The sequence below is a fragment of the Branchiostoma belcheri genome, unplaced genomic scaffold (genome assembly GCF_001625305.1).
Source record: "Branchiostoma belcheri isolate BF01 breed outbred unplaced genomic scaffold, Haploidv18h27 scaffold585, whole genome shotgun sequence".
NCBI lineage: Eukaryota > Metazoa > Chordata > Leptocardii > Amphioxiformes > Branchiostomatidae > Branchiostoma > Branchiostoma belcheri.
The window spans coordinates 13166-24065 of NW_017804226.1; the positions used below are offsets into that span (position 1 = coordinate 13166).

The following is a 10900-nucleotide window of genomic DNA, read 5'->3' on the forward strand; positions in this document are numbered from 1 at the left end:
TAAACTCTACTACTGGATAAATAAATCAGTTTAACAGTTATAACCAACAGCATCATAACATCATGTTGGAATGTGTAATAACTTGTGGATGGACAGGGATGTGAGGTACTGTACTAGCAGGCTTGTAGCAACCAGACCGCATGCGACGTCTTGTCTGGTATCCATGGTAACTGTAGGAAAAACAAAGAAAATGCAACATGAGTTTTAACCTTTAAATATATTGCTGATACATGTACAATATAGTAACAAATTTGCAATGATAAAGCATAATTAACCATATACATGTTTTTACACACAAAACATATACACATAGGCAAACATTCCTGTCCTTGGTGCTGAACACTATCATAACTAACACTTTTCTGGTTCCCAGCTGTTAAAGGTATGGGAAGGATGCCATCCCCATGATGACAATACGCAATGTTAAGTCACAGAGATGAGTGTTTGATAGCAGGTTACCTCTCAGCCAGTTAGCTACATATGAAGACAAACATTCCTGTCCTTGGTGCTGAACACTATCCATATGCTTAAATGTTTCTGGTCCCCAGTTGTTAAAGGCATGGGGAGGATGATATTAGGTACATCATAAAGTCAAATAGATGAGTGTTTGCTAGTATAGCACCTTACCTCTCATAGCCATTGAGTTACACGTGAAGACAAACATTCCTGTCCTTGGTGCTGATACCATCCCTATCATGACAATAGGAGCAGTGTATTTTAAAGTCAAATAGCTGAGTGTTTGATAGCAGCTTACCTCTCATAGCCAGTGAGTTACATGTGAAGACAAACAGTCTAGTGAGCCCCAGGTACACTGTGCTGTTCGTCTCACCCCAGATGACCGCTGGAATGACCAGTAACTTCCCGAAACTGGACAGCAGCAGAGCACGAACTACAGAAGAAAACCTAAGAAAAGTACTTTTAGCTTTGTGTGTAACTCAAAGAATAAGGGGTTGATTTCCATGTTTATACACACAAAACATATACACATAGGCAAACATTTCTGTCCTTGGTGCTGAACACTATCCATATGCTAACATGTTTTTAGTTTTAAATCATCTTCGTCACTTTCAAACTGGTAAATCAGACCTTCAAATGATACTAAATATCTGGGATAAAACCTCCTATGGTTCTTTGGTTTCTGATGACCTACCTCACTTCAGGAGATGGTGCAATATATCTGCTGACCTGCAGCAGCAGCATACAGCACCCAAGGAACACCGCCAACTCTGGAAGGGAAGAGGATAAAGCCATTACGAATAGATCTCACCTGCACCTGCTGCCTGACCGGCCCGAACAGTGGGGGTGGGTGGGGCTCCTCTTTACAGCAGGCCTCCGCCGCAAGAAATCCAGGCAGACTGTGAACAGCCTTTGGGACCTTGACCTCTAAAAAGGGGCGTCGTTCGATTCAACCAACCCGATATTTGTTTTGGAGTGCTGCCGGGCTCGCTGTTTTGAATGCGTTTCGCAGTATGGCGGGCGGCTTTGCAGATAGACGATACCCACCGAATAAGAGGCCAGCAGCCTTAATGCTTTATGCATACGCCAACGATCACGAATAAAATTAGGTCGCTGACCGAACGGACGTTAACCCTCTGGTTCAGCAACCTTAATTTCAAAGCAGATACAAGATGGGAGGATCATTCTCGATGTGTTAAAAAAAACCTGCAGTTTTTCAACCTTTTTTTGTAAATTAGTCTACATTATGTATTTTCTTAAACAGCTCGCCTCCATTTGTGCTTCTCTCATACCCATAGCACACTGAAATAATACATTCACCGTGCACTGAAATAATACATTGATACAAAGAGTGTGAAAACTGGTATAAATACATGGCTGAACCCAGACGTGTAACAGTGGCATTTCAAAATGGACGCAATAATAGGGTAACGTTATTTCAATTGTACCCGGGCAAAAGCATCTCTAGCGTTCATGACTTATTTTTCAACCGAAACGTGTTAATATATGGACTCCTCTATGAACATTATAATTAGGAAATGACAAATGGTGTCTAGATTTCACTTCGACTCATTTTCCCACTCCAAAAAGGGTAACCCGTGGCAGTACGGCTAAACTGCCATGGGATAGCTATGCTGCCGAATGCTTCGTCTTTGACGCAACAAAAAGTACAGTGCAGTTATCTCTAAATTTCAATGTGTCGTTTTTTGGCGAAATGCTTCAATCTCCGATTCGATTGCCTGACAAATTTCAAACTTATCAGTGCAAATTTGTAAACTGGAATCGCCCTATAATATTGTAAAAAAAACTGACCAATGAGCTCCAAGTAGCGACTTTGTGACGCAATTTTTAAAGTTACGTCATAAAACAAAAAAGACGCTCTTGACGTCATCAGCTAGTGCATTTCGCTCGGAGCGCATTCCGTTCGTAACTTTTGATAACGACGGACGTCTTTCCGTTTACGGAGACAAGTAAGTTCTTTTGTTATTCCTCGTGCATTGTTAGAGGTAGAAATATGTCAAGGCCATGATATTTCTCCATCGCACGTAGCCTACGTAATATTTTAAGCCAGTAAGGTTGGATAAGGTTGCTCGAAATTCTATCAGAAAGGGTCTACAAGACTTGTCAGCAAGTTTTTGCTGTCTACAACTTTAAGCTTAGTATTGGCCTAGGTACACAGATATGGAGTCGGAGCATGACAAGTAGATTGAAAGTGTCTATGCTTGTCTTATCTCTCAATTTTAATGTGTCGTTTTTTGCCGAAATGCTTCCATCTCCGATGGCCTGACAAATTTCAAATTTTCAGTGCAAATTCGTAAACTGGAAGCGCCCTAAATTGTAAAAAAAATTGACCAATGAGCTCCAAGTAGCGACTTTGTGACGTATTTCTCTTAAGGTACGTCATAAAACAAAAAGACGCCAGTGACGTCATTAGCTAGTGCACTTCGCTCGGAGTGCATTCCGTTCGTAACTTTTGATAACGACGGACCGTCTTTCCGTTTACGGAGACAGGTGAGTTCTTTTTTTCATTCCTCGTGCATTGTTAGAGGTAGAAATCGGTCAAGGCCATGATATTTCTCTATCGCACGTAGCCTACGCAATATTTCAAGCGAGTAACGCTTCATAGTAAGCTCGAAATTCTATCAGAAAGGGTCTACAAGACTTTTCAGCAAGCTTTTGCTGTCGACAAGTTTAAACTTAGTATTTCGTCTTAACGCTGGAGCAAACAGACTCAATGCAAGACTGTACCATACATGCAATACTGTTTTAAATCACCATATACACATCAAGAATTGCCCTGTTTCCAAATTATTGGTCAGTTTAGTAGACAAATAGAGTAAAGGATACATTTTACGGATAAAAGAGGGTGACAAAAAACTCCGCGGAGTGACCAACCGTGTTCTAGAACTGTGCCGAACATTTGGTAGCTTCAGCAGCGCTTCAAAACAGACCACCATCAATATTTAAATGTTCCAGAACAACGTTATCTACATCAGGTATTCGTACAAACAGACGTTTAGACCTAACACATTTTGTGACGGTTGGATATTGTCTAGGTTATTACATGTAATTACCTATAGTGAATTTTCACTGTATCGCACTTACCGATTTACTCTCTGATAGTTTCCAGAATTGGATATCATTTGAGAAATCGAAAATGTCGAACACTGTGATGAATGAAGGCCCCCTTGCGAGGATGCTGGGAGCTTCAACCAAAGATCATGGTGACACCAGATCCCAGGTAAATAGAGTAGATGTATATTTTGGCAACCTATAAATTGTTTGAAAAATATGACATTAAAAGCCATACTTAATGATGGATTCAACATTAACATTTCAAAAGTAGCATTGGTAGCATCATTTAGTATTGTTTTTAGTTACTGTTTATTATTCTATCATGTTGGTACATTAATAAGATAACATGTTAAAGAGTCATGGGTACTGCAACAGGGGCCAGGTCTTCCTGCTTTGCAGTGGGTACCGCAACATTAAAATTCTATATGTAATGATAGAATTAAGAATTGAATATAATGAAGAATTGAAATTGAAAACCTGTCTCTGTCCTCAGACCGCCTTAGTGGAGTCTCGGACCGTGAGAGTTGTCTGGAGGGGTCGGCTTGCTGAGGAGACTTTCCTCTTTGGAAGCTGGGATGCTTGGGCGAAAGGCAGGAGGGTCACCAAGAGGTAAGACCGTGTTAGCATCAGCGTTAACAGGGGGTGGTTAATATTGAGGCACCATTGACTGAGCATACCAGCCCTCTCTATTCCTAGCCTATCATGTGAATAAGAGAATAAGAAATAGCTATGCCAGCCATAGATTGAGGTGTTCAAAAATTCCTTCCTTCCTAGAACTATTGCAGAATGGAATTCGCTGTCACCAAATACAGTAGGGGCACTGTCATTAGATAGCTATAAACTACTAGACTAAGTATGTTTAGAGTTAGATGTTCAAGGGTTAGGTGTAACAAGTGCTTGCGAAGCTGGTGTGTTAAGCCTAATGGTGGTTATACTGGCTCAGATACAGATACACTTGTTGTTTAGGCATTTTAGGCATTGATACATGTATATCATTGTACGTCCTCTCACATGATGATCTGTGCTTTCTTTGCAGTGACAGTATTGAAGAGTATGTGGTGGTCCTGGAGCTTAATCCAGGGAGATACGAGTCAAAGTATCGGTCGTGCAGCGGCGTATGGTTCCATGACCCCACCTTGGTAAATACACCATTGTTCTTTTAAAATATTCTTTGCATTTTATAGTTACATTCTTTGTTAAACTGAAGTGTAGTTTCCTTTGTATTCATTAATTCATTTTCAATTACTATATTTATTAACTAAAAGGAAAACTGCGTTCAATATTTGTGTCAGAATTCTAAGAAATTCCAGGCAACAAGATACAGTATGCTCTGTATTACAAAATTTAAATCATATTCAACTTTACTTAGGGACAACATATAACTTTCAAGGTATAACATACTATAAGCGTGGAAGGTCTAGGAAAAGGCAAAAGAAAGTTGCAGAAAAAGTTGACGAAAAGTACATGTTGTAGTGAAACACTAACACACATAGGCCCCCACATGCATACATATGCACAAGATAAAGGCTGTTTTGCACAAGTGCTTTGCTTATAACTAATGGCAACTTTTTTTCCTTTCACCACAGCCCACGACCATGAATGTGTTCGGTACTCTGAACAACATCTTGATCGTATCTGGATCACCAAACATTGGGACTGGGGAGCAAGGTGAAAAAATGATTCCTGCTTTGCTGCCAACTGTAAAGCAGGAGGACCTAGGCCCTGCGGCAGTGCCCACTGCAAAGATGGAAGACCTGGGCCCCGTGGCAGTGCCCACTGCAAAGATGGAGGACCTAGGCCCAGTGGCAGTGCCCACTGCAAAGCAGGAGGACCTAGGCCCAGTGGCAGTGCCCACTGCAAAGATGGAGGACCTAGGCCCAGTGGCAGTGCCCACTGCAAAGATGGAGGACCTAGGCCCAGTGGCAGTGCCCACTGCAAAGATGGAGGACCTAGGCCCAGTGGCAGTGCCCACTGCAAAGATGGAGGACCTAGGCCCAGTGGCAGTGCCCACTGCAAAGATGGAGGACCTAGGCCCAGTGGCAGTGCCCACTGCAAAGATGGAGGACCTAGGCCCAGTGGCAGTGCCCACTGCAAAGATGGAGGACCTAGGCCCAGTGGCAGTGCCCACTGCAAAGATGGAGGACCTAGGCCCAGTGGCAGTGCCCACTGCAAAGATGGAGGACCTAGGCCCCGTGGCAGTGCCCACTGCAAAGATGGAGGACCTAGGCCCAGTGGCAGTGCCCACTGCAAAGATGGAGGACCTAGGCCCAGTGGCAGTGCCCACTGCAAAGATGGAGGACCTAGGCCCAGTGGCAGTGCCCACTGCAAAGATGGAGGACCTAGGCCCCGTGGCAGTGCCCACTGCAAAGATGGAGGACCTAGGCCCAGTGGCAGTGCCCACTGCAAAGATGGAGGACCTAGGCCCAGTGGCAGTGCCCACTGCAAAGATGGAGGACCTAGGCCCAGTGGCAGTGCCCACTGCAAAGATGGAGGACCTAGGCCCCGTGGCAGTGCCCACTGCAAAGATGGAGGACCTAGGCCCAGTGGCAGTGCCCACTGCAAAGATGGAGGACCTAGGCCCAGTGGCAGTGCCCACTGCAAAGATGGAGGACCTAGGCCCAGTGGCAGTGCCCACTGCAAAGATGGAGGACCTAGGCCCAGTGGCAGTGCCCACTGCAAAGATGGAGGACCTAGGCCCAGTGGCAGTGCCCACTGCAAAGAAGGAAGACCTAGGCCCCGTGGCAGTGCCCACTGCAAAGATGGAAGACCTGGGCCCCGTGGCAGTGCCCACTGCAAAGATGGAGGACCTAGGCCCAGTGGCAGTGCCCACTGCAAAGCAGGAGGACCTAGGCCCAGTGGCAGTGCCCACTGCAAAGATGGAGGACCTAGGCCCAGTGCCAGTACCCACTGCAAAGATGGAGGACCTAGGCCCCGTGGCAGTGCCCACTGCAAAGCAGGAGGACCTAGGCCCAGTGCCAGTACCCACTGCAAAGATGGAGGACCTAGGCCCAGTGGCAGTGCCCACTGCAAAGATGGAAGACCTGGGCCCTGTGGCAGTGCCCACTGCAAAGCAGGAGGACCTAGGCCCAGTGGCAGTGCCCACTGCAAAGATGGAGGACCTAGGCCCAGTGGCAGTGCCCACTGCAAAGATGGAGGACCTAGGCCCCGTGGCAGTAAACACTGCAAAGATGGAAGACCTGGAAGACAAATCTGGTGCAAAGAGCTACGGATGCTTCCGGGGGCTCTGGAGACGCCTGTTCCGGCGCAGGAAGTCCACAAAGGCTGCCACCCATGATGCTGAGGACAAGGCATCGAGGCAGACCCCTGCAACAGAAGGCAAGACCCCTGCAGTGGAAGGCAAGAAGACCCCTGCAGCAGAAGGCAAGAAGACCCCTGCAGCAGAAGGCAAGAGACGAAGATTCTGGAGGAGACGTGTCACGAAGAAGACCGACACTCCGGCTACGTAGATGCCCTTTAAAGTGGCTTTAAAGTATGTGAATGAATGAATTCATATACTTTCCTATTGTGTTAAATTAATGCTATGCCACTATGTATGTATGGATGGATGGATGTATGTATGTATGTATGGATGTATGTATGTATGGATGGATGGATGGATGTATGTATCATGTATGTATGTATGTATATATGGATATAATTGTACGTAACAGATGGATATAGTTGTACATAACAGAATACTTTGTAGATTAATGAAAGTACAGTCACATAAAAGTAAAGGTGAACACCCAAAGGACAATAGAAAAGTGGTCACCTTGGACAGGTGGTCAAGCAACATGACTGAGACATGAATGGTTTTCAATCGCGATGTTTTATTGTCAAATGCTGTAAGCATTTTCAGTTGAGGTGAAAGCCTATGGATAGGGCTGACACATGTATAGAAAAGGAAGAAAAGTATGCAATAAAACATTTTAAGATGGTGAAGAAAGATTTATGTTTTTATTGACTTGTCCAGATTGGTAATCTACATGTATACAAATGGGAGGTCCTGTGCATTTTCTGTGACACATCTTGAACTTGTTAAAGAACCCACCACACCTATCGATAACTTTAAGGGTGGGGTCCTTCCTGATGTGAGTGGATAGATCCATTCAGTCCTGTCATACAGAGCTTGCAATTGTACTTTGTAAAACAGAACTGGTGTGTCACACATTGCAGTTTATCAGTTACGTTGATGAAGGTTAGACATCCAGGTAAACAATACTCATAGGAAATTTAAACTCCACTACTGGATAAATAAATCAGTTTATCAGTTATAACCAACAGCACATAACATCATGTTGGAATGTGTAATAACTTGTCGATGGACAGGGATGTGAGGTACTGTACAAGCAGGCTTGTAGCAACCAGACCGCATGCCACATCTTGTCTGGTATCCATGGTAACTGTCAGAAAAACAAAATGGAAATTGCAACATGAGTTTTAAATTTCGTACTGCTTTATGTACAATATAGTGAAACATTTGCACTGACAAAATATAATTGATCATATACATGTTTGTACACACAATACATACACATAGGCAAACATTCCTGTCCTTGGTGCTGAACACTATCATAACTAACATTTTTCTGGTTCCCAGCTGTTAAAGGTATGGGAAGGATGCCATCTCCACGATGACAATATGCAGTCTAAAGTCAAACAGAGATGAGTGCTTGAGAACAGCTTACCTCTCATAGCCAGTGAGTTACATGTGCAGACCAACATTCCTGTCCTTGGTGCTGATACCATCCCTATCATGACAATAGGAGCAGTGTATTTTAAAGTCAAATAGCTGAGTGTTTGATAGAGGCTTACCTCTCATAGCCAGTGAGTTACATGTGAAGACAAACAGTCTAGTGAGGCCCAGGTACACTGTGCTGTTGGTCTCACCCCAGATAACCGCTGGAATGACCAGTAACTTCCCAAAACTGGACAGTAGCAGAGCACGAACTACAGAAGAAAACCTAAGAAAAGAAGTAATGTACTTTTAGCTTTGTATACAACCTAAAGAATACGGCAATTTGTTTCCAGCATCAGAAATGTGAGCCAGTCTGAATAGTCCTGAGGAAGGTGACAGACGGTCACCAAAATGTCGGCTGAATAAAAGACTTACTAGTAGTTGTGTAAAAAGAGTTGCTTAATTCAGTGACTTACCAACCTGATGAAACTACTGTAGTCAGTTTTAAATTATCTTTCATTTCATCAAGTCATTTTCTAACTGGTCAAGCAGACCTTCAAATGATACTAGATGTGTGGGATAAAACCTCCTATGGTTGTTTGGTTTCTGATGACCTACCTCACTTCATTAGATGGTAAAATCCTTCTGCTGACCTGCAGCAGCAACATACAGCACCCAAGGAACACTGCCAACTCTGGAAGGGAAGGTTGAAGATGTATAATAGACATCTACCTGCTTTTCTGACATGCACTTTCCGACACGTGGTTGTTCAAGTATGAGACATACATGCATTTTTTTCAAGCCTTGATTTGATCCAATTATGTAAACTCATGCTCCTCATCTTGTCTGAAATCATTCAAATGATACATACATGTAGTACTTGAAATTATAGCAGTTGTGCCTATTCTTTTGGTTGATAGAACGGCTATAATATTAGTCACTCAATGGCAACAAGATTCCCTCAATAGACTGACAAATACTGGGGCGGGGGGGAACTCATACCCTGATTTTGATTTGATTTATTAGAATTGCAAACAAGTACAATACTCGTGGGCCACAGGCAGCGGGGGCTCTTACCCTGGCTTGAATCTTAGCTTCAGCCTGCTCCTTCTGATGGCAATAAAGCTAACAACACCAATTGAGATCCCAATAAAACAAACAAACGACACTGGCCCCCAGGCTATTATTATAGAAACCCCTGAAACTGACCTATCATTGCCAGGAGGAACATGAGGTAGAAGTCCCACTCCAGTGCGTAGAAGCCCATGTGCTGTTGTGTGTCGGTGGTGTCGGCTGACTTCAGGTGAGCCCACTTGATGTAAGCATCACACAGGAGACAGATGATGGCCAGTCTCCAGTGGAACTGTGGGGAGGGAAGTTCATAACTGTCAGGAATATATGTTACATATATCATTCAAATGTGTGAGGTCATGTGGCATAATGGCAGAACATTCGGCTCAGAACCCAGAGGTCCCGGGTTTGAATCCTGCCATGCATGTCACCGATATTGTGCCCTTGGCAATGTCACTTTACACAGCTTCATTATCATGATCATGGGCATTAAAGGAAGAAGAAGAAGAAATGTGATCTGAGCCTCAACAGTAATGATCAAGATCTCTTTTACTAAAATACCCGGTATCAAATGGCTAAATTGATCGCTAGGTCAGGTCAGGTTTCAACAGAACATGATATATTTATAACTCTGTGTACCTGTATCCCACTGTTGAGTAGGATGTGTCTGTAGGCCTGTGGTTTGTGTAGAAGAGCGTCCAGTAACACCAGGACAGGGTCAAACTCAACATACTTATCCACCACCTGCTCACAGTGGTCCTGGGGACAGAAAACATTTAAGTACCAAAGTTATTCTTAGGCTGCTTACAAGTTGGGCTCCCTTAGAAGTTGAACAGTTAAAAAGTTGCAATACAAGAAGAATCAAGGAGGTTAAAAAACCTCCACTGTTACAAATGTAGAAAATTTTGGGGGAAAATGTGTAAACAATGAGAATGAGCTGGATCCTTACATCTACTATAACATTACAACATAACACATATATAACAGAACATAAAACATATTATGTTACTTATACACTAGCTACCAGTGGTCCTAAAGTTGTTATGTTGTGCAACAGCAGTACTTCCGGGTTGTGCATCTAGTAGTTCAGTGTCATGATCATACCGGCACTAGCTCAATACTTATCAGTTGTGTAAAGTAATTCACAACACTTAAGATACGAAAAGTCAGTACATTAACTCTCTTGTACTTACGCAGTGGGAGATTTTCAAATTGCCGCCTCCGAAGTCTCTGTACAGCTCTTCTGCCCCCCTCCCACACTCGATGCAAGTGTATTTCATTTCTCTGGCTCTCTCTAACGTAGCAGGAAAGTTTTGAATATTTATTTGCAGACTAAAGGTAACGTTAATACATTTCTAAACAAATTCGCTTTCAGTTGGCAAAACCAGTGATATCAGACAAATCCAGAACGTTGACAGTCTGTGCCGTCTGCTTTGCTTGGAGAGCACTGATATACCTGCAGTACTGATTGAGCCCTCTAGAGGTCGCTTTTACAAGGCTATCGGAGCAAGATTTGCAATGCTTACAAACGTCGTGAGGGGCGCTTTTACAACAGACTATCGAAAGACAATGTTTATCTGGTAATATAAGGACCCCAAAGTGACTCACTTCGACTCACGG

At 43.6% G+C, this 10900-nt stretch overlaps 2 protein-coding genes across 2 annotated transcripts; one reads left to right on the plus strand and one right to left on the minus strand.

Moving 5' to 3' along the window:
• Window positions 1–6617: 6617 nt before the first annotated feature.
• LOC109481929 (caM kinase-like vesicle-associated protein) lies at window positions 6618–7250 on the plus strand. The gene has a single exon (XM_019784547.1). It carries the CDS (start codon window positions 6642–6644, stop codon window positions 6996–6998), a length of 357 nt encoding a protein of 118 aa, XP_019640106.1. The 5' UTR covers window positions 6618–6641; the 3' UTR covers window positions 6999–7250.
• Window positions 7251–7270: 20 nt separating this feature from the next.
• LOC109481927 (protein ARV1-like) lies at window positions 7271–10560 on the minus strand. The gene is made up of 6 exons (XM_019784544.1): window positions 10474–10560; window positions 9920–10039; window positions 9419–9572; window positions 8828–8903; window positions 8347–8495; window positions 7271–7934 (listed from the first exon to the last, which is right to left on the minus strand). The coding sequence occupies exons 1-6, from the start codon at window positions 10558–10560 to the stop codon at window positions 7825–7827; spliced, it is 696 nt and encodes a 231-aa protein (XP_019640103.1). The 3' UTR covers window positions 7271–7824.
• Window positions 10561–10900: the final 340 nt, after the last annotated feature.